The sequence below is a fragment of the Antechinus flavipes genome, chromosome 4 (assembly GCF_016432865.1).
Source record: "Antechinus flavipes isolate AdamAnt ecotype Samford, QLD, Australia chromosome 4, AdamAnt_v2, whole genome shotgun sequence".
NCBI lineage: Eukaryota > Metazoa > Chordata > Mammalia > Dasyuromorphia > Dasyuridae > Antechinus > Antechinus flavipes.
The window spans coordinates 344,810,738-344,835,667 of NC_067401.1; the positions used below are offsets into that span (position 1 = coordinate 344,810,738).

Consider the following 24,930-nt stretch of genomic DNA (forward strand, 5'->3'; position numbering starts at 1 on the left):
AAGACTTCAACTGGTAGAGTTGTATACAGGCATATATTCCAGTCAATGGGATCAAAGAGGACATAGGTAAAAGCATGGAAATGGGAAAACACAATTCTAAGCTAATAGCAAATAGATTGCTTTGACTGCAACGTGTATTGAGAAATACCAATGCATTATTAAGAAAAGTAACAAAGAATCCACAAAGCAACAAAGCATCCACAAATCCATAAAATCAATAAACATAAGAGACATCAGGACTTCAAGATCATGCCATATTAAAGGGATTCAGCTGAAAGAAGTAGGGATGTTTAATTTGTAATGCAGAAGGTTGAGAGGGGTGGAAATGACAGTTGTCAAAGTATCTGAAGGGCTGCCACTAGTAAGAGAAAAGAGATTTACTCTGTTTTGCTCAAGAGGCAAGCAAAGGTATATGCTGCAAAAAAGACAAATTTAGGCTTGAATTAAGGGTAATCTTTATGATAATTAGAGCTGTCTCAGAATGTAAGAAAGATATATTTGCCTTTGCCTTCCTTTCCATTGCTGATGTTCTATGCTTCTGTGAATAATACAAAAATGACTCTTGCTAAGACTATGAAATACACTAAGTTAAAGCTCTAGATAATGGACACTCATTTCAACATTCTCTATTCTGTGAAAGTAGCTCACCTCTAGCAATCTAAAGTAAAAGCAAATTGCTCTTAATCTAATATTGTATGTGATAAAAGAGAAGGATCTTTTTAACATCTGCAAGTTTATGGTAAAAGTGAAATTCTCATGCATTTGCATTGGTCTTTTAATCACCTACTGTTAATGACCATAAAGTCACTCAATATTACAAAAGCAAGTAAGTTTTTTCTGGTGAAGTACAGTGGTTGTAAATTTCAAAATGAAAAGCTGAGGCTAAAATAAAAATCTTAATGGAATTGTCGATTGTTGAGCTTTCTCAGGTTGGGAATATGTACAAACTATTTTCCCTGCATATCAAAGGAATCCAATATTGTGACAATGTTTAGAGAAGATCCAGGAAGTGATAAACAGACAAAAATGAAACATATATGAACTCTTGATTGAGAAAATCTAAAACTAGTGTTTTCTATAACTGTAGTATCATAGTTTCCTTTGGGTAGTACTGACATTTCATAAGTGAAAAGGGATAAAGAATGGTACATGACAAATATACGTATAGATTTGTCTGTTATAATTTTCAAACAAAAAAACAACCCACAATTTATGGCTTGGTTGGTCAACACAACTCTAGTTCTTAAGAACCTCTTATTTAGATATCAGTGTTGCTTTAATGTAGTTCTAAATATTTCATGAACAATCTAGTTTACTAAGATTTTATCTGAGAAAATATTTCCAATGGTGATTCAAAGGGGAAAAAATTAAGCTGTAGATATAAAATTGAAAGTAGCACAAAAACACTGAAGTCTCTTTTTCTGAGAGGTATTTCTGAATTTCCCAGTATCAAAATCACAAAGCAATTTTAACCATAATAAGGTCAAAAATGTTCTTAGAATCTTTTTTATCTATTTGAAAGAAATTATTGACTCAATTAATTTGATAACTTGTATTGAGTGCTTAGAAAAAATTCAGTAACAAATTATAAGTACATGATTAAAGCATGATATTAAAATCAAATCAACTTGTAAATTATCTAGCGAATAGTGGCTGAGAGGCATTTCAGACTTTTTGGTTCCAACAAATCATGTTGTAACAGTAACTCCCTCCTTCCTCCCTGCCTCCCCTTTTCTAATTCTCCCACAGCTCAGAAAATGAGCTAGAGAACCTGGTATTTATCTTCCAGCATGATCAGCAGTTTTTACTTCTCAATTTGATATGCTATTCTTTATTTGCTACACAGCAAGCTAACTTGTTAGAGACTTTTATCACCAATTCAAAACACTTTGGAAAAGCAAGCTTTGTTTAGTTGACTTTCCTTCTTTGTTCCTAACTGGGTCCAGTTCCTCTGAGGAAGATTGATGAGAGTACAATCAAGGTCTTGAAGTATATCCACAACAGGTATGGGAAATTTACAAACCATTGACAATATGACAGATTTTGAATCATGATTTAGAAGCTAGTTTTTAACTCACATAAGAAACTGGGAGTTGAATTTAAATGAAGTCCATTTTCAACCTTCTCTTGGCAAAAATATCCTCGTGTACATTTAACATTCATAGGTTCTGTCATGTAAGCATTTTGTTGTAGGACCTCAAAGTAGCTCTCTATTCAGAACCAAAGGGATCTCCTGCTTTTGCTTACTAATACAGTATTTCTCCACACCACTACCACCCCACCACCATTAAAAACAAAGCATGTCTTTATTCACTAGTTGACAGAAATTTAAAGGAAAAGGCTGCTGTACTGCCTAAGAGAGAAAAAATGCTCATAAAATATAACTAAGATTCTAGTGTGCTTTGTACATAAAGAATACTGAACTGCATATAAGGAAAAGGTTTCTTCATGGAGTCTGTTCACATTGAGGAAAGAGTTTGAAACCTGGAATTCTACAAGTAAGTGCTGTGTTAATCCCAAGCAACCAAAAGGGTTTGATTATATTTGAAATATTAGTTTGGTTTGTACTGTTTATGCTGGTTTTCCTAGACCTGTAATTTAGCAAAGCACAGACCAGCTAATTATGATGAATAATCTGTCTAAAAATGAGAGCAAGCTGAGAAATTTTTAAATCCAAATAATAGCAAATTGTATAGAGAATATAGCAAAACTTGTTCAACAATCTGAAAATTGAGTATAATCAGATCAATAGAAAAGGGTGAAGATCTTTTAATCGAGTTACTTAATCAAAATTTAAAAAGACTATATGAGGAAGAGATAAAAGAAATGCCCTCTAGAAATTTCCGAAAAGTTCTGTAAAGATATAAAAATATGTAGGGAGTAGACAAGAGTTTGTAATGCTGAAAAGCAAATCATCAAAATTTAGATCTTAAAAATATTCATCATGAATGAATTGTAAAGATATTTAACAATTTTTATTCACTTCCATTCAACTTTAGTTTTTAGATAAGAAAAAGATTATGGCTATTACAAAGATGAACCACGGGGAGGGCAAGCAAACCCCAAATTTAAAACTACTTAAATTCAGCTAAATGTAAGTCAGCTAAAATGAGTAAAAAAAATATTTTAAATATTAAAATCCTATAATTTGAGGTGGGGGAGGGGGCAGAAACTTTCCAAAAGATTTTAAATGATCAGTCCTGGAGAGTCATTAATGATGGATGCTAGGCAAGCTATAGCAATGCAACTTTGATATTAATGGTTTTGGTTTATTGTAATCATATAAGGAAAAACAACAATGACTCCAAAACTTTCTTCCAAAATCATTCTAAAATATCCCATAGTCTGTACTTATGTTGGTATTTCTCAAAAAGATTCCAAGGCTTCCTGGGGTCATCAAGAGTTTATATATATATATATATATATATATATATATATATATATATATATATAGCCAAGGAAGTTTCTCTTAGCATTAGAGTATTTGTGCTTCTGACAGCACCTATGCTTTAAAATTGGAAAAAAAGAATTGCTTATGATGGTTAATAAAAAACAAGCCCTCATCTTCTAAGTGAATTATTCAAAGAACCATTCATTGAATAGTTTGTTTGTTTCCTACCTGTGATAATAAAGAAAGTGTGGCTGATAAAAGAGGAAAATGGTGAATATTTGCTCTTCAGAAGTGGTATATAAATATGGCTTTGTAGAAGCTTCAAAACCTGTCTGGAGTATACATAAAAAGAAAATACTACGAGAAAGAAGGTCTAATTAGTATAACAGGGGCAGAATATATCATGAAGTCAGTATTTAAAAAATGTGTCATACAGAAAAAAACATAGATCAAAAGATCAGTACTCTGCCATTCCCTAGATTTGTAATCTTGAGCAAATTACTTAAGTTCAATTGGCCTCTGATTATTGTCTGGAAAATGGGAGATATGAACTAGATATGAAATTCTTAAACTTTTTGTGTGTGAGGAACACTTGGAAATTGATAAAACTTATGGATCTTTCAAAGAAATGTTTTTAAATGCATAAAATAGTGCAACAAAAGTGTCAAAACACATGATTAAAAAGGAATTAAATTGAAATACAGTTATTAAAATTGCACAACAACTAATTAAGTTCATAAATCCCAGGTTAAGAATTCCTGGACTTGAAGATTTTTAAAAACTTCCTATTATTTATAAGTGAAAGAAAGGAAAAGGTTCAAAAGTTATCACAATCAGCAACATCAAGTTACATAATTATAATTGAAATTATGTACAGGAATACTAAAGTTCTTTAAAGTAACTTTTTTTGAGAAATATAACATTATAATACCTAAATGCCACTATGATCATAGTAGCACAGAATCACATTACAGATTTAAATCAAGTACAGCAAAAATTTGAGATTAGAACTTAAGTGATTTAGATAGTGGTATGTCATAAATATAATAAATTTTGACTAAAAGAAGAACTTTTTTCTCTTTTACAAATAAATCCTAAAAATTAGGGTTCACTACTTTTGAGGGCTATTTGTATCCAATTCAATGAGGTAGGTAATCCCATTTTTTTAAAGTAAATTTTATTGATATTATTTTTATCTTGTCAAAATTTTTACTATGCACCATTTCCCTCCACTTCCCAGAGAGACATTTTATAAAATAATATTTTTTTAAAAGTGGTAAAAGAAAAAAATCTAGCGAACTGTTGACCATATCAAAAATATATACAATAAATCATACCTATTTAACTTCCACATTCACACCCACCACTTTTGCAAAGACATGAAAGGAGGTGTTTTGTTATATCTTTTTTTTAGGATTATTCTGATTCTTTGTAATTCTGCAATATTCATGTTCAACTATTTTGTGATAGTTGTTCTTTTCATTTACATTATTACAATTAGCCCAAATTGTTTTCTTGGCTCTGTTTACTTCACTCTTCATCAATTCATCTAATTCCATGATGTTCACTTCCCATTTGTCATTTCTCACAAGTTGGTAATATTCCATTACATTCATGTAACATAATTGGTTTAATCATTCCCTAAACAATGGCCATTTACTTTGCTTCCATATCTTTGGTACCACAAAAAGTGGATATAAAGTTTTGATGTTTATGGGGATTTTCTTTTTATCAATGACCTCCTTAGGTCTGGTAATAAAATTATAGGTAAAAAACTAAAGACATTTCAATCACTTCTCATAATTACAAATTCCTTTCCAAATGGTTATATTATTCATGTGCATTTATGTTCCATAACATGTTCAACACTTTTTTCATCTTTTATTGCCAATCTGATAGAAAGTTTTTTATTCCCATTACGCTGTTTCCCTTCTTATCCAATGTACATTTTGTCTGTATGGAAGCTTTTAAATGTAATCAAAATGATGTATTTTAGCTTTTGTAATTTCCTCTATCTCTTGTTTGGATAAGAACACACTTCCTACCCAATTGCTATGCATGATTTACTCTACTCTAATTTTTAAAAATATTATGGTCTTTACTATTTAGGTCATATCTACTTATACTGTAAGATATTTATCTAAAACTTTTTTTTTCAATTTTATATTGAGTATTTTTTCCAATTACATGTAAAGATGATTTTCAACATTCATATATATATTTTTTGATGGAGGCGATGCCCAAGGTTACACAGCTAGTAAATGTCTGAAGCCACATTTGAACTCAGGTCCTCTGGACTTTAGGGCTGGTGCTCTATCTGTTGTACCACCTAGCTGCCTCCTCAACATTCATTTTTGTAAGATTTTGAGTTCCAATTTTTTTTTTCTTCTTCCTTACCAAGACAGCAAATGATCTGACATAGGTCATACCTGTACAATCATTATTCTAAGCCTAATTTCTGCCAAATTGCTTTTCAACTTTCCTTTAAATTCCTGCAAATAAGAATTATTTCTTAAATGATTTATGCTTTGAGGTTTGTCAAATAAAAGTTTAATGTTTCTCATTCTTCCTAATTCTCCCTTATGTAGCCTGTTCTATATGCTATTTCTCTATTCACTTCCTAGAAGTTTGATGAAACTGCTTTATAATCTAATGTGAGGTCTGAAAATATTATTCTCCATTCATTATTACCTTAAAAAATATTTCCTTTGGTATTTTAGATCTTTGTTTTTTCCAAAAAAAATTATTAAAAATTTTATTGAATTCTAAAGTAATCTTTTCTGGTTTAATTCACATAAATTAAAACTGTATCTTAACTGTATATAAAATTATAATATCATTTCTTTCATATTGATATGGTTATATTCTGAGTACTTTCCTCGAATTATTTAAGTTGTTCTTTATTTCTCTAAGAAGTACTTTTGAATCGATTCTATACAAATATTTTTATGTTTTGGTATATTGAATCTCCCAAATCTTATGTGTTTGCTAGTTATTTTGGATGGTATTTCTCTATTACTGCTTGTCAAATTTAATAATTGTACAAAAATACTATTAATTTTTATGGTTTGTTTTTGGAAGGTTTTTTTTTTTTTGGTTGTTTATTTTTGCAATTGGCAACTTTGATGAAACAATGGTTTTAGTTAGTGTTTGTTGATTCCCTAAGATTTTCTATGTAAATCTTATCACAAGTCAACAGGGATGATTTTTATGTCTTTTTTACTTATCTTTACATTCTTAATGTAAAGTTATAATGTAAAATGTAATGTTAGCATTTCTAGAACTATATCAAGTAATATCAAATAGTATCAAGTAATACTGGAGAGAATGAAGATCATTGATTTGCTCCTATATTTACTGGAAAAGTTTCTAGTATATCTTCATAGCATAATATACTTGCTTTTGGTTTTATTTTTTTTAAAAGATCTTTCCGTGCTTGGACTAGGATTTTCAGCATAAATAAGTTGTGTATTTTGTCAAAGGCATTTTTTGGTACTGATAGATAGAATCATGGTTGTGAAAGTTTCTTGTTTTCAATATGATTTTTTTTTAAATATGGAAGTAATTTAACTTTTCCCTAAGAATTTAGATGCTATATCATTTAGTGCATGTGCTTCATCCTGAGATTAATTTATTGTGTATGGTACATTTTAAAGATATTTAGTTTCTCAGTTTCTCTGTTTTACTTTTTGTTGTACTTTTGAGATCTCAAATGCCATCCCTGCACTTTTTTTTTCATCTAAAGCATGACAGATTCTGCTTCATTCTATGAATGAACTCTATGTGTATCACTCTGTTTAGAATATATTTCTTATAAACAACATATTGTTGGATTTTAGTTTCTAATCCATTCTAATATCCTTTTCTGTTTTGTGGGTGAATTCATCCTATTTACATTCATAGTTATGACTGTGCATTTCCCTCCATCATATTATCTTTTCTTCTGTTTCTTATTGTTCATTTGAGACTTTATTTTGCTTTGAACTAATCTTTCTCTTTATCCTTCCTTATATTTCTTCTCCTTTTCTTCCTGTTTCTCCACTGGGCTAAATATATTTCTGGATCCGGATGTGTATTAATGTATATTCCACTCTCCTTTCAGCAAATCAGATAAGAGTGAGGTTCAGTTATCACCTACTCTTTGCCCCATCTCATCCCCTTCTCCTTATTGTATAGATTTTTACTTTTGCAACAAAATTAGATGAAATAATTTCCCCCAATCCTCTCACTTTTCACTCCACTCCCAACAATATATACTTCTTTCCCTCCCTTTCCATTCTTTTAAGATCATCCATTTTTAACAGAACCATTCCTAGACCATTTAGTTGCTTTTTTCTGTGACCCTTGAGGATGACAGAATTCTTCAGGAAAAATTATATCCTCATATAAGAAGGTAAACAGTTTTTTACTTATTTGATCTTGCTCAATTATATTTACCTTTTTTTGGTTTCTCTTGAATTCAGAGTTTATATTTTCAAGTTTCTGTGCAAGTGTGGTCTTTTTATCAGAAATTTTTAGATGTCCTCATTTCATTAAAGATTCACTTTTCCTCTCCTGTAGATTATATTTTCCCTTTCTGCTAAGTTATTCTTGGCAATAAGCCCAAATATTTTGATTTCTGGGATAGAATATTCTAAGCTCTTTGTTTCTTTATATTGGTGGCTGCTAAATCTTTTATCACATTTACTATGGCTCTTTGGAATTTGAATACTTTTTTTTGTGGTTGCTGAAAAAATTTTTTTTCCTCTGACCAAGGAATTCTGGATTTGGGACTATAATATTCCTGGGAATTTTCATTTTGTGGCTTCTTTCAAGTGACTGATTAGTTCTTTCTATATCTAATTTGTTGTTTTAAGAGATCAGGTTAGATTTTTAAAAAAATTTATTTCTTAAAACATGATGTTTAAGTTCTTTTCCCCTCTACCATGGCTTCCAGATGATTAGATTAGTGCCTTTCTGACCACTTTCATTGAATGTTTTGTATTTTCTTCTATTCTTAGAATTTTGGCTTATTTTAGTATTCCTTGATATCTCATGGAGTCATTAGCTTTTCTTTGGTTGCTTCTAATTTTAAAGAAGTTATTTTGCTAACATTTTGTATGATTTAACCAAGCTGTTAAGTCTCTTTTTTATATCTTTCTTCCACAGAACTCATTTTTTTCCCTAAAAACCCCCCAAAGTTTTTATTTTTCAAAATACATGCAAAGATAGTTTTCAATATTGACCCTTATAAAACCTTATGTTTCAAATTCTTCTTCTTCTCTTCCCCCAATCCAGTAAAGCTTCAACATGCACAATTCTTCTTAATATATTTCCACATTTCTCATGTTTTGAAAGAAAAATCCGATCAAAAGGGGAAAAAACACAAGAAAGGAAAAAGTAATCAAGCAAACAATAACAAAAACAAAAACAAAGGTGAAAATATCATGTTTTGATCCACATTTAGTCTCCACAGTTCTCTGTCTGGATGCGGATGGCACTTTATAGCACAAGTGTATTAGAATTATTGATATCACCTCATTGTTGAAAAGATTCAAGTTCATCACAGTTGATCGGCACATAATCTTACTGTTGCTGTGTACAATATTTTCTGCACTTAGCATCAGTTTATATAAATCTGTCTACACGTTTCTGAAATCAGCCTGCTCATCATTTCTTATAGAACAGTAACATTCCATTACCTTCATATACCATAACTTATTCAGCCATTCCCCAACTGTTAGGCATCCATTCAATGTTCAGTTTCTCTCCACTACAAAAAGGGCTGCCACAGACATTTTTGCACATGCTGGTTCTTCCCCCCCCCCTTTTTTTTTATGATCTCTAGGATACAGACTCAGTAGAAACATTACTGGATCAAAGGATATGCACAGTTTGATAGCCCTTTGGGCACAGTTACAAATTGCTCTCCAGAATAGTTGGATCAGTTCACAACTCCACCAACAATAAGATGCTGCCTCAGTTTTCTCACACCCCTTCCAATATTTATCATTATCTTTTTCTTTAAATGTTTGGTAGAATTCACTTGTAAATCCATCTGGCCCTGGAGATTTTTACTTAGGGAGTTCATTGACAGCTTGTTCATTTTTTTTTCCCTAAAATGGGAATATTTAAGTAATTGAGTTCCTCCTCTATTAATCTGAGAAATCTATATTATAGATCTATAACAAATTTGAGTTATACATTTTAGAAACACTGGATAAAAAAAAAATTCCCCCAGTTTCCTGCTTCTCTTCTAATATTGGCTGCAATGGTTTTGTTTGTACCAGATCTTTTTAATTTAATATAATCAAAATTATTCATTTTGTATTTCACAAATTTCTCTACTTCTTTAGCCATAAATTCCTTCCTTTTCCACAGATTTGAAAGACAGATTATCCCTTGTTCTCCTAATCTGCTTATAATTCTGTCTAAATCATGAATGTATTTTGACCTTATTTTAGCAATAGGATGTTAGATGTTGGTTAGTCTTGTTTCTGCCATACTATTTTCCGGTTTTCTCAGAAACTTTTTTATCCCCAAAGCTAGAGTCTTTGAGTTTATCAAACATAAGATTACTATAGTCATTGACTATTGGGTTTTGTGAACCTAATCTATTCCACTGATCCATTGCTCTATTTCTTAGCCAGTATCAAATGGTTTTGATGATTACTGCTTTATAATATAGTTTTAGGTCCAGTACTAGGCCACTTTCTTTTGCACTTTTTTTCCCATTAATTCCCTTGAAATTCTTGACCTTTTGTCCTTCCACATGAATTTTGTAATTATTTCTTCTAATTCTTTAAATTAATCTCTTGGCAGTTTGATTCACGTGGCACTGAAAAAGTATATTTAGATAGAATTGTCATTTTCATTATATTGGCTCGGCCTACTTATGAGCACTTGATAGTCTTCCCGTTATTTAAATTTAATTTTATTTGTGTGAAAAGTGTTTTGTAATTATATTTCTGTAGTTTCTGGGTTTGTCTTGGTAGGAAGACTTCCAAATATTTTATATTTTCTACAGTTTTTAAAAATGTGATTTCTCTTTCTATCTTTTACTGCTAGATTCTGTTAGTTATATGGATTTGTTTTATATCTTGTAACTTTGCTAAAGTTATTGTTTCTAGTAGTTTTTACTTAATTCTCTAAGTATACCATCATTTCATCTGCAAAGAATGATAATGTTGTTTTCTCAATATCTACTCTAGCTTTTTCAATTTCTTTTCTTCTCTTGTTGCAAAAGCTAACACTTCTAGTACAATATTGAATAGTAGTGGTGATAGTTGGGCAACCTTGTTTCATCCTTGATCTTATTGGGAATGCTTTCAGTTTGTTCCCATTACATCTAATGCTTGCTGAGAGTTTTGGGCAGATGCTATTTATTATGTTAAAGAAAACTCCATTTATTCCTATGTTCTCTAATGTATTTTTTCAAATGCTGTTTTTGCATCTATTGATGTAATCATATTATCCTGCAAGTTTGGTTATTAATATGTTCAATTATGATAATAGTTTTCCAGATACCAAACTAGCTCTGCATTCCTGGTATACATCCTGGTCACAGTCTATCATCTTGGTGATGAGATACTATAATATCTTTGCTAATATTTTATTTAAGAGTTTTGCATCAATATTCGTTAGGAAAATTAGTCTAAATTTTCTTTGTTTTGGTCCTTCCTGGTTAGATATCAGTACTATATATGTGTCATAAAAGAAATTTGGTAAGACTCTTTCTTTCCCTATTTTCCCAAATAGTTTGTATAATACTAGAATTAAGTGTTCTTTAAATATTCACTTGTAAATCCATCTGGCCTTGGAGATTTTTTTTTTTAGGGAGTTCATTCATAGCTTGTTCAAGTTTTTTTTTTCCTAAAATGGGACTATTTAAGTAATTTAGTTCCTCCTCTATTAATCTGAAAAATCTATATTTTTGAATTAGTATTCATACATTTCATTTGGATCATCAGATTTATTGGCATACAGCTGGGCAAAATAACTCCTAATTATTGCTCTAATTTTCTCTTCATTGGTGATAAATTCACCCTTTTCATTTTTGATATTACTAATTTGATTTTCTTTTTTTCTAATCAAATTGATCAAAAATTTATCTATTGGGTCCCTCCCCCTCCCCCACCCCTGCAAAACAACAACAACAACAACAACAACAACAACAACAACAACAACAACAAACAGCATAACAGATTCTGCTTCAGGCTTTTATCTTTACTCTCTACGTATTTCTCTGTTTCAAATGTATTTCTTATGAACAACATATTGTAGGATTCTGGCTTTTAATTCACTCTGCTATCCACTTGGTTTTATGGGAGAGTTAATCCCATTCACATTCACAATTAAAAGTATTAACTTTGTATTTCCTGCCATCTTATTTTCCCCAAGTTATACTTTTCTCTCTTCTTTCACCCTTTCCTTCACTAGGGTGTTGCTTCTAATTACCATCTCCCTCAATCTGCCCTCCCTTTTTTCGGCCTCCCCATTTTTTATCCTTTTCCTCTTTTACTTCTGCCTTCCTTTCCTATTAGCCACTCTTTCCTTTCTTTCTTCTCCTCTTATTTCTCAGTGGAGGGGAGGAACACATTTCTATACCAAACTAAATATGTATGATATTCCCTCTCTGAGCTAAATCTGATGAGATTAAGGTTCTAACAATGCTCATCCTCCTCCCTTTTTTTCCCCCTCAACTATAATGTCTTTTGTGCCTCTTCATGTGATAGAATTTACTTCAATTTACCTCCTCTTTCCTCTTCTCCCAGTTCAATCCTTTTTCTACCTGTAATTTCTTTTTTATATCATTAAAGTCAACTTATACCAACACCCTCTAACTATACCCTTTCTAATTGCCCTGAAAAAGGGACAGTTCTCAAGAATTACATATATCATCTTCCCATGGAGGAATGTGTACCTTTTAACTTTTAAAACATTAAAGGGTTTTTTTTCCCTTCTCTTTTTACCTTTTTATGCTTCTTTTGTGTCTTATAGTTAAAGATCAAATTTTCTATTCAGTTCTGGTCTTTTCAGCAAAAAATGATTGAAAATCCCTTATTTCATTGACTATCCATCTTTTTCCCCTAAAATATAATGTTGGGTAGTTGATTCTTGGTTATAGTCCAAGCTCCTCTGCCCTTCAGAAAATCATATTCCGGGTCCTTCGATCCTTTAAAGTAGAAGCTGTTCTGAATTATTTCCTTTTTGGGTGCTTACAATATTTTCTCTTTGATCTGATAATGCTGGAATTTAGCTACAGTATTCCTTGGAATTTTCATTTGGGCATCTATTTTAGGCAGTGATCAGTGGATTCTTTCAATGACTATTTCACCCTTCGGTTTGAGGATATCATGGCAGTTTTTCTTGATTTCTTGAAAGATGTTGTCTAGGTTCTCTCTTCTCCTCCCCACTCCCCACTCCATCATGGCTTTCAAGTAGCTGAATAATTGTTACGTTGTCTTTCTTTCTTGGATCTATTTTCCATGTCAGTTGTTTTTCCAATGAAGTACTTTACATCTTCTATTTTTATTTTTTTATTTTTTTGGTTATATTTGAATGATTCTAGTTGTCTCACTGAGTCATTCACTTCCGTTTGTTCAATACTAATCTTTTTGCCTCTTTTTGTATTTGGCCAATTGTACCTTTAAAGGAATTGTTTTATTCTTTGGATTTTTTTCCCTCATTTCATAAATTCTTTTTTTAAGAAGTTCTTCTTTTTTTCCATTTCACTAATTCTGTTTTTCAAAGAGTTTTCTTTAGTTTTTTTTTTTTTCCATTTCAGCAAATTTATTTTTCGAGTTGTTTTCTTCAATCAATTTCTGTGTTTCCTTTGCCAAACTCTCCTGCAAAGCTCTCATATCTTCCCCCCACTATTCTTCTAACTCTCTTTTAAAATCCTTTTTGAATCCATTCAAGATAGCCTTTTGAGGTGGAGATCAGTTCATATCCCCCTTTGAGGTTTCATCTGGAGATATTTTGCCTTTGCTATCCATTTCTAAGTTTGTATTCTGCTCTTCTCTGTCTACATAGTAGCGCTTTATGGTCAGAGTTCTTTTTGCTTTTTTGCTCATTTTTAAAGGTTGAAGTCTGCACCCAGGGCACAGGGAGATTGTTCCAAGATTCCTCTACAGGATGACAGTCTCACGGACTGCCCCAGGACTGGTGTTGCTGCAGGTTTCCCCACTGCACTGTGAGCCTGGTCAAATTCAGTTTTTTATGCTTGGGTTCATGGGCTCACTATTGGCCTTCCATAGTTGTATTGGAGGTCTCACAGCTGGTCTGCTAATCCACTGACCTTTTGAATTAGGGACAAAGTAGCCAATGTTGTTAAATTTTGCTTATGAACCTCCTGCTAGATTCCCTGTGCCGGGCCTCTCAGTCTGAGCCTCTCTGTACCGTGTTTGCACATAGCACTCATTTCTTTTCTAATTCTCTACTTTATTACTCTCATTTGGTTTTTAAAAGTCATTTTTCCTACTCTTTAAAACACAAACAAAAAACCCCCAACTACTTCTAGGAATTCTTATTGGATTTATGCCCAAACTATAGTTTTCTTTACATTTTGCTTATAGGTGTTTTATAGTCATGTTCTTCTAAGTTTGTGTCTTGAGCTACTCTGTCACTATAATATCTCTTGAAGGTGGGATTATGTTTGCTCATTTTACCAAATTGCTTTTTGATATTGAACTTTATATTAGGGCTGGGTTCTGCACACTTCTAGGAAATTATCTAAACTAAGGATTTGTCTTCTTTCTGGGAATGTTGAACATCATTATTTCAAGATCTCAAGGACAGCTCAAACTGGTGACATGAAAAGTGATGTGACCCATGGAGAAGTATATTCATTACCTTCTGGTTCTAAGCTTTGCAAGTTTCTGAGCTAGGCAGGCATCTGAAGTCATTCTAATAAACTGATGTTGGACTCCGACACTATCAGACAGCTGTGAAGCCCGGCAGGTTCAGAGAGAATGAATTGTACGCTTCCTTTTAGTCTGGGATTCCAGTGTTGGTTATTCTATTTTAGGCTTCAGCCAGAGCTGAAAGGTAGAATTGAGTTCTTGCTCTGCTCCTGAGGTCAAAGCTACATAGCTACTATTTATTTGCTTGTGAATTTGTTCCTTACTCCTCAAATGGAACTCATTTGAGAAATGGGGCTCATGACTAAGACCACTTACTCCTCTCTGTTACCCCTAGACATGAGTCCCTTTCTTAGTTCTCCTGGCTTTGTGACTCAGAACTGGGTAATAAACAACAGAGCTTGGGTACCTCTTCCTGCCCTAGCATACAACCTGAAGCCTCTCTCAGTCTTTTAAGGCTAAAATAATCTATTCAAAAGTCCTTGGATAGACCTTTACTTTAACACCACAGATCTGTCTCCACTTCATTGATCACTCATGGTTATTTTTTCTTAAATTTTCCAAACAGATTCAGTCTGGAGAATTTTCTAGAACTGTGTGAAGGTATGATTGGGAAACCAGTCTGTATTTGTTATTCTGCCATCTTGGTTTGCCAAAAAACTTATTTTAAAAACCAATTTAAGTTATTTATTTTATTAAGATACAGATAATAATACTTAAGATAGCAGCATATATAGATCTCCACACAAATTTGAACTATGAAGTACATGTGATGAAAAGTAAACAACAATAGTTTAACTTCTTTAGGAGATTTGAGCAGATGAAGTTTAAATAAATAAAGTACTGGTTTTGGAAAATATATCACATGCAAAATAAATGTTATTGATAACTTTTATTTTTTACATGACCTAGATTTCCCAATATATACTTCCCCTTCCCAGAGGGCTATTCTTCATAAAGAAGAATAAAATAGGAGAGAAAAACAGTTCAACAAAACCAACCTATACACTGAAAAAAGTTGACATGGTCTATAGCGTACCCCACCCATAATCTTATCCTTCTGCAAAACAAAGTAGGAAAAAGCCTTCTTTTTATACAGTTGAAAATGGTGACAGAGAACTCCCCTAACTAAAAAACAAAAATTTGAAAGTAAATTCAGTTGTTTGATTTATATGTGATTCAATTCTTTAATAGAATACACCTTTCCTCTGAGAATAATGGACATATTTTGAGCTTGAAGAAAAAGCAAAGGCATTACTTCTCTGAAGTCTACAACTTGAATAATCCGTCGTGTAAGCATGAAAAAGAAGTATCTGAGAGCTATGTAATCTCCCTTCTCAGCTGTTTTACAGAGTGCTCACTCATTCACTGCAGGGTCACATTCAGTTGTGCCTTCAGATAAACTCCAACTATAAATGTAAGCATTTTATTCACTCATTCCTCCTTCCTTTCCATTTCCCTGATTTCCATTACTCATCTGCAACTATCTTTATTTCCCCTTGTACAGAATCAGTTACAGTCTTCATTGGAACAACTGCAGTTTATTGGACAGTATCTACGAGAGAGGATCGGGCTGACAAAAGGAGACAGACAGATCAACATTATGGCATCAGCAGGTCTACAGCTCATTGCTTTTATTCTAGCCTTATCTGGCATTTGTGGCATAATTATAGCCACACTATTGCCAAACTGGAAGGTAAATGTAAATGTGGGCTCAAATATCATAACAGCTATTATTCAACTTCAAGGGCTGTGGATGGACTGCACATGGTTCAGCACCGGGATGTTCAGTTGCACACTGAAACACTCAATCCTATCCCTCCCTGTCTATGTGCAGACTGCACGGACCACGATGGTATTGTCTTGCATCCTCTCAGCTTTGGGGATTTGCATTTCTACAGTTGGCATGAAATGTACACGGTTAGGAGGGGACAGAGAAACCAAAAATCGTACTACTTTTGCCGGAGGAGTATGTTTTATTCTCTCAGGGGTATCTGGTTTAATACCTACATCATGGTACATGAAGGAGATCATTTCAAATTTTTGGGATCCAACAGTCCCAGAGCACAATAAGCATGAACCTGGTGGAGCTATTTACCTTGGAATTATTTCAACAGCATTACTACTTGTAGCAGGTGTGATTTTCTGCACTTCCTGTTTAAAAAGACATCAAGAAGCTAGGCACTATCCTTCCTCACAGCAGGATATCTTAACTACTCAGTCAGAGAACAATGCAGGATATAACCTGAAGGATTATGTATAAATTATTATATACTATAGATGGTGAATGAAATACTAGAAATGTTTATTTTTTTTAACTTTAGATTGAAAATAAATCAAAATCATATTTAACTGTCTTCATTAGATCTTATACTGTGTTTCTATTATTCTATTTTATATCAAGATTTTTTTTTTAAACTGATAGTTACTTTTACATTTAATACTCAAGGTTTATTTGAAAAACATTATAAAGCAATTGGCAGCTTATTAATATTATAGCTTACTTCTTGAAACATTCGTTTAAAGTGGATTAACTACATTCCAAAATGTGTGCTTTTGATGTTTCATTTTGAGTATTCAACTGGACTAAAATCCAGGCTAAAGCTCTATGTCCTGCTTTTAACCAAAAGTAACATCTGTTTTTGCTTTCCAATTCTCTAACACCATGGTAACTCAGTTCTTTTTTTTTTTTTTTTTTTTTTTGAGCCACAATATATAATTGCATGTCAGAAGCTGAAGAGCTGTCATTGCCATTCAGATATTGCCAAAAATGTCCCTCCCAAGCCCCCACCTGCTGTTCAGTATCTTTGGCCCTCTTTTTCTTTTGCATTTCAAAGGAAAGGTTTACATAGGTTTCCAACTGTTGCTAATCGTTCAGCCAAACAATTCAGGCTAAATCTAAGAGGGAACAAATTGGTAAATGTTATAAGGAGAAAGAAAAGATGTAGGACTTTTAACCTTTATGATAACAATATGGGAAAAAAATTATATGATTATCCTTTCTATTTCCATATCTCTCAAGATGTGAGCTCTTTGGGATGTATTCTTTTATTTCCTTCCAATCATTTAGGTTTTCCACTTTTTTCATTTAATCTAAGATAAAATGTCATATATGTTGATAATAAGGGTTTATTTTCAAATTCTTTGCCTTTTTTTTTCCAGCCATGATTTAAATAGACTAGGGGACTATTTTCCTTTAAACAGATAAACTACCTCCCCTACAATAACTAAAATGAAAGTGTTTTGAATAAAAGAAACTATTGTGTTTTGGTCCAAATCTGTAAAAGTGTAGGGAACTCCTGATAAGGCTCTCTCTATCAAAGCCAATCACTAGTTGTTTTGCAATTTATAATAATCTCTCAAAGGGTTGATATGAAGGCATTGAGAGGTAAAATGACTCACTTAAGATGATATCATCAGAATGTGTTAAAGGCTGGCTCTGACCTAGTCTTCCTGACTTCCCTCACTATAACATTTTGTCTCTTATAAATCTAAGGTTATGAGATATCAAATTCTAATCAGAAAGAAAAAAAAAAATCTGACTTGTCTATGTCTGTTTAGGTAGAAAGGAAATTTAGGACAGTTTTGATTTGGGATTATGCATTAAAGTAGTTGAGTGTGTGTGTGTATGTGTGTGTGTCTATGTGTGGAAATTTTATAAAATCAAATAATATAACTTTCCAATTATTTTAAAGTGCTACCCCAAGTATTTGTTATTGTTATTTATTAATAATATATATTCATTAATTTGTGACATAAGATGATGAGTTACTAATATAGTATTGCTGTCATTAGAAATAGTAACTTTTATATGTTGCTAATAAAAATAAGATTTTTGTGCATATAGGGGAAACTCATTTTCAAAACTATTTTACTGTGCATATTAACACATATCAGCATTATAGTGAAATTTTTAAAATAAGATGACTAAAGTGAAGAAAAATCATTTCATGTGAAAATCACAGATGGTTCCATAGCTATACAAAATGTTTTTAGTTTAACTGTTCATGGTCATCATTTTCTAGGTGAGTAAATGAATCTAAAGAAATACTGTAAGACAAAAATATTAATCCAATACTTTATATATTAGCTGGAATAATTTTGCATTGATATGTTTTCTTACTTTGCTTAAATGTGTTTGGATTGTCAAATGTACTAACAGAAAGGAAAAATGCTATATATAATCAAATTAATGCAAGAACTAAATGCTCTGTTCAGCACCAGTCTTTGTTAGGGGAAGGATATAATCACTCAAACGGATGCAAGATATCAACCTAAGAAGAGCTTTAATATACAAATTAAGTACAAAAGAAATTTAGGAAACCACATCCATTCAAAAGTCTTGTAACTATTACATATTCTGAAATAGCTTTTTAGTTTTATTTTTCCTATGGATAGGGATAATTTGTATTTTAGCTTCACAGGTTCTCCTAGAGCTCCTGCTGAGTTGTAAAAAGTGTGAAGGCGTGAATAAAATAAGATGATTTTGATCACAAATTAAGTAGTAAAGTAAGCAGCAAAGGTATTAACATTAACATAAAATTGAAAACAAGGTTTGCCAAGAATAAGCCAAAATGGATATCTACTTCAAATCAGCATGATCTTACTATCACTATAAAGAATGAAAACACTATCCATTTCAAGTGTGTATCTCTTTATTTTCACAAGGAATTAAAAATTAAGTTTTAGAGAAATACATTCTTTGTAATAGGCTCACAGATTTATAGCTGGACAAGGGATCTTAAGAATTCAAACTAATAAAACTGTGGCTCAGGGTAAATAGAATGATGCTAATTTATAAGAATGAGAGGACAGAATTCCTTAATTCTTTGTTTCCCTTTTTTTTTTGTTTTGCCTTTGGACTGAAAAGAAAACAATGATTGATAATAGGGAACTAATACCCAATATGAATAAGGTGATAAGAGAACTCAATTGCCCTAAATAAAATAAAGACACTAGACCTCGAGGAATTATATCTTGAGGAAGTGAAAGAATAGGCAGATGTGAATGGCACTGACAATGATATATGAAAGATGGTAGAGAGTGAAATATATATTTCATTTACCTATAATGACATAGCACAAGATTGGAGATGGGCAAATGCTGCCTCAGTTTTCTAAAATGGAAGAAGAGAAAGTCTGCAAACAGTAAGTTAAAATTTGATTACTGGAAAAATTTTAGAATATTATTGTTTTTAAAAGATTATTTGTAAACATGAAAGAAATATTACAAAGAGCAGCACTGCTTCACTAAGAATAATAGGTCTAAGCAAACTAGTTTTGTTTTCCCTTTTAAAAATAGCATTACTAAACTAGATAGGTCAAAGAAATGTTTTGGATAGTTTATGTAAATTTAAATATTTGGTGGTCTTTTATACTACTCTGGTAGAAAAGATGTACAAATTCAGGCTGGATGATTTAATAATTAGAAGGATTCAAAAACCAGGCAAATGGCTGGATATAAAGAATAGTCATTAAAAGATTTCAGCTTGAAAAGAGGTCTCTAATGAAATGCTGTTTTTCATTTTTAACAGACTTGGATAATAGCTTAGATGGCACACTTATCAAATTTACACATGACAAGTTAACACTATGGATGCCAATATAAGAATCCAAAAAAGGTGTGCATAGGTATAGCATTGAGCTGAAAGTAACAAGATGAAATTTAATAGGGACAAATATAATGTTTTAGATTCATATTCAAAAAAAATGACCTTAGACAATACATTATGTCTTTAAAAAAAAATCTAAGAAGTTTGATGGAACACAGGCTCAATGAATCAACAATACAATATGGCAGCCAAAAACATTTAACGTAATCTAGGACTGCATCTACAGAGGTATTGTTGTTGCTATTCAGTTGTTTTCAAACATATCCTACTCTTTGCAACTCCATTTAGCATTTTTCTTGACAAGTTTGCCATTTTCCTCTCCAGCTCATTTTACAGATGAGAAAACTGAGGCAAAGGAGATTAAATGACTTGCTGAGATTCACATAGCTAGGAAGTGTCTGAGGACAGATTTGAACTCAGGAAGATGAGTTTTCCTGATTCCAATCCCAGCATTTTACCTACTGTGTCACTCAGGTGTCCACTTCACAGAGATACAAATTCCAGAAATAAGGAAGTAAGAGTCCCATTATACTTTGCCATGGTCAAAAATCATGTCAGGTATGTTCATAATCATAATTAAGGATGGGTATAGATATTCCAAAGAGTATTTACAGGAGGGCAATAAGGATGGTGAAGAACTTTGTAAAATAAAAATCCTGAGAAAACTCAGGGACAACATAATAGTTTTATTTAATTATTTCAAGAGAGGTTTTACAGAATAGGGAATAGATTTGTTCTGTTTAACCCCAGGAGGAAGTATTATAAACAATGAATTTTTAGAGAGGCAATTTTAGACTTAATGTTAGGAAAAGCTTCTTAATAATTAGGGCCTTCCAAAAGTAGAATGAGTTACCTTAAGAGGTAATGGGTTCTACATCCTTAGAACTTTTTTGACAGAGGCTAAATGACTACTTGTTGGATAAGTTGTAGTAGATAATTCTTTTTTGAGGGGTACTGTTGACTAAGGTCCCTTCCAACTCTAAAATTCTGTGATTTTTATTTTTAAAACATGCAAGAGCTATTAAACCTGCTTCACCACTGAAATAAGCATATTTAAAATGTAGTCTTTTAAATTATCCATAAATATACTCAAAGATGCTTAAATGAAGAGTACCATTTTGTTTTGTAATTATGCTCAATTAAGGAGTTGTATTAATATTTTGCAGAAAACAAAAAGAGAAAAGATAAATTTAACTGTAGGAATGTTAACTATAATTAAGATTAAAATGATAAGAAAGCTGTAAAATAAGATTGATGTTATTTGTTTAAGATGTTAACATTTTATATTTATTAAAACATTAAAATGTTTTGCTAAAAGCAAATTTGATATTGTGAAGAGGTAAACCATGATTCAGATAACAAATGTTATAGCCATATCTATTTCAACTTTGTTATTCATCATTATTACTTGTTAAAAAAGTAAGTGAATTAATTCATTTGTTTATTGATTTAGGAAACATTTACTATGTAAATAGCATTTTACATGCATAACATATGGACATATCTCTTAAGGATTTTAAAATATTGATAAGCATCGAAGATATTCAAATGCAAATAAAATATTTAAATAGTAATTCAAAATAGAATATGACTATAGATATGTTTATAAAAGAGGAAAGCAACTACCAATTGAGAGGCATAGTATATACAAATATAGGTAAAAGCATGCATTTTAAATCAATTAAATTGAAAAAGTCTTCATTAAGTACTCTACTGCAGCATTCAACACAAAGCCTGGCAAAAAGCAGGGAGTTAATAAATTACTGACTGCGTATGAGACACTTAATTTATGAAGAAATAAAGAAATAGCCATCAGTGTGGTTTAAAAAAAATATAATTCCTTCCCAAAATTCATTTTTCAAGATTACAGTTTATATCTCAGGAGATGAAATGCTAATAGTACTGATAAAATGTAATTCAGTGACAAGCTTGACATTTTTTGAATACCTCCAAAAATTCTGAACTGGATAGATAAACAGAAGCCAAATGCTGAGGCTTTTTACTTTGACACCTATCCTAAGGAATACTTTGACAAACTGAGATGATAACAAAGACTTTGACTAATATAATTTCCTATAACAAGATAAATTGAGTTGTGTGTGCTATTGAAAATAGCATACAATAAAATGAACATAATGCTTTATCTGAATAAAACCAAAAATTAGTATACAGTACTAATAACTTCCTCTAATAACAATTACCATTCTCCATTTTTTCTCCATTAAAATGAATATTCCCTTTCTACAATTATAAAAGCAACATTGATTAAATGTAAAGAGGCCTGAACTTGAATTCAAAGGACCTGGAGTTGAATCTTGGCTTTGCTGTATTTTATGAAAAAGTGACTTAAAGTAGGTTAATTCTACTTTCTCATCGATAAAATGAAGAGGATAATAATTATTCTATCTATTTCTCCCAGAAGTAATATAATCTAGTGAACAGAGACTCAGCTTCAAAGCCAGGAAGATGTAGGCTCAATTGTCACAGGTGATACATACTTGTCTACTGAACCTCAGGCAAGTTACAACTTCTCAGTGTTCAAGGCAACTCTTTTAGATGATACGTTATAGGAAGTGATTACCTGCACTCTTCTAATGAAATCACAGGTCTACTCCCTTATTAAGCAAAATGCAAGCCATTATTCTGAGAAGTGTTTCATAAAGTATAAACACTATATAAATGTCTCTTATTATTATAATCATTAGTTACAGCAGAGGTGTCAGAAACTCCTGAGTAGAGTCCAAAATGCAATTGTGAAATGTTTAAGAAAATAAATAAATATATGATACAACAGGCAAATATTAATTTGTGTTTTTTAAGTCAGTATATCAAGGATCTATTTCTATTTTAGAATTTAACAATACGATTATAACTTCTAAACAGATCATAAATGATAAAATGAATACCTGGGGACCAATTATCAATCTAATCTAATATTTTTGTCTGTATGGAGAATCCCTTCAATTATGCAGATCACAAACTATACATTCTCATTCTTCTTGTCCAGATCTCTTCATAATATCCACACAGACAATCTAGTGAATGTTGTAGAAACCTTCCTGTATCTGATGACTTCAGAAGTACGAGGAGTAGCATTTAGACTGGCTTTTAGTCACCACTTTCACTAGTTGACCAGTACACAGGTCCTACATAGGTACTCAGATCTTACTTCTTTTACAGTTTCAAATTACTCTGGATATTTATTCTGCCTATAAGTCACCAAGTGTGAGTTACAAATAACTTGAATCAGCCAGAGAATAAAAAGAAATTCAACTACTAAAAAAAACCTAGCATTAAAAGTTAGTGACATGTGGTGGCAGCATGGAACAGTAATTTTGCTAGACTTTATATTTCAGATTTCTAAGTGTGAGTGGATTTCTAGTTCCTTCACATTAACTGTTTTACAACAATTCACCAAGCATCAAACAAGTATTTGTTCCTCATGGACACAAGTTTTTTTTTTTTTTTTTGCTGAGAACTATTCTGTCTATAATTTAGTACTTTCAACTCTATAAAATACCAGCATTCAAAATTTAAAAGTTAACATCCACCTACATATAAGTTACTTTTAAAATAAGATCTCTTAAAAAACAAGACAGATTCCTTTGATAAAATGATTTATCTGCTTAATAAAACTTTACTTGGAAGGCTAACCAAAAAAACCAACATGATATATTTTTGATTTAGATTTATTTCACTCATGTATCTCACTCATGGCAAGAATCAAGTATATATGTCACAGTTCTTATTTAAAAAAAAGAAAAAAGAAAAGAAAATCAAAGGATCTAGTCTGTATGCTTATGTAAGTTAGATTCTAGAGTCAGATTTGCTAAGCTGAATTCTCTCCTAACAATAACTGCAATTAAAAACTTACCTCTGGTTTGGGAACAAAAGCTCGGCCTGGAATAGTAAAGGAATGCTGAACCTTGCAGAGATACTGGGCCATGATGGAAAGTCGACTTCGTTGTTTATTTCCTGTACCGGCAATCAGCCTCTAAGAAAAAAGAATTATTGCTACATACAATAAAATCACTCAGTGAAAATGGATTAAAAATTTGATTATTTATGTGCACTTTGTGAAAAACTACTGACCAATTTGAAAAAAAAAAAAAAAGTAGGTGTTTTAAGGTTTAAAAATACCTTTACAAATAGGATCTCATTTCATCCTCACAACAAGCCTGAGAAGTAGGTGTTTTGACGTACATTTAACATGAGGAAATTGAAGTAGAAGTTGTGATTTGCACAGAACCATAGAACTAGTATGTATCTGAGACTGGATTTGAACTCAGGTGTGTTTCCTGACTCCTGGTCCAATGTGCTACCTAGATATCTTAACGCTTGATGAGTGATTATAATATTTCTGACAGTGTTGACTTACCTTCTACTAATACTCTCTCCTTTGCCTTCGGAAAAACTAATTTTGTTCGGTTCTCCTCCTACCTATCTGATACTTCTTTCTTAGGCTCATTTGCTATATTTTCCTCCATATCATAACTACTAGCTAAGCCTCCATCCTGAACCATTTCCTTTCCCTTTCTATGCTCAGGACATCTAATCTATGAGTGAAACTAATTCCACATGAGTTAACTTTTCTCTGAACTGTTATAGTCACCTAACTGCCCAGCTGTCTCTCTTAATGGCTTCCTGTTGCCTCTAGAATAAAATACAAATGTCTTGGTGTCTATTGCTGCAGCTTTTGTTCAATCATTCCCTTAATGCATTTACTCCATTCCACTCAAACTGCCCTTCTCACTGTATGTCGAATACCACATCACATCTCTTTCATTGAGTCTTCATACAAGTGGCATTCTAGGCCTCCCCTCCCTCCCGCCACCCCATCCTTGATGCTTCCATTTCCTAAAAGGATCAGTTCAGGAGTCACCTTCTATGTGAAACCTGACCTGATCCTTCTGGTTCTTTTAGAGGCAGCTATTAATATATTGGACAGCGCTAGGCCTGGAATCAGGAAGACCTGAGCTCAAATCTAGCAGTATACGCTAGTGAGCTGTGGGATCCCAGGCAAGTTCCTTTAACCTCTGTTTACTTCAGTTTCCTCATCTATAACATAGGGATAAAAATAGTACCTG

The 24,930-nt window shown here is 32.1% G+C and overlaps 2 protein-coding genes across 3 annotated transcripts in view; one reads left to right on the plus strand and one right to left on the minus strand.

Moving 5' to 3' along the window:
* Nucleotides 1-24,930, minus strand: part of TFB1M (transcription factor B1, mitochondrial) — a 65,066-nt gene that overhangs the window by 12,928 nt on the left and 27,208 nt on the right. For both annotated transcript variants that reach the window (XM_051997991.1, XM_051997992.1), the window contains exon 5: nt 23,718-23,837. In XM_051997991.1, coding sequence (XP_051853951.1) covers nt 23,718-23,837 — 120 coding nt within the window. The remainder of the gene's footprint in view (nt 1-23,717; nt 23,838-24,930) is intronic.
* CLDN20 (claudin 20) lies at nt 1,880-18,869 on the plus strand. The gene is made up of 2 exons (XM_051997993.1): nt 1,880-2,004; nt 15,740-18,869. Exon 2 carries the CDS (start codon nt 15,836-15,838, stop codon nt 16,493-16,495), a length of 660 nt encoding a protein of 219 aa, XP_051853953.1. The 5' UTR covers nt 1,880-2,004; nt 15,740-15,835; the 3' UTR covers nt 16,496-18,869.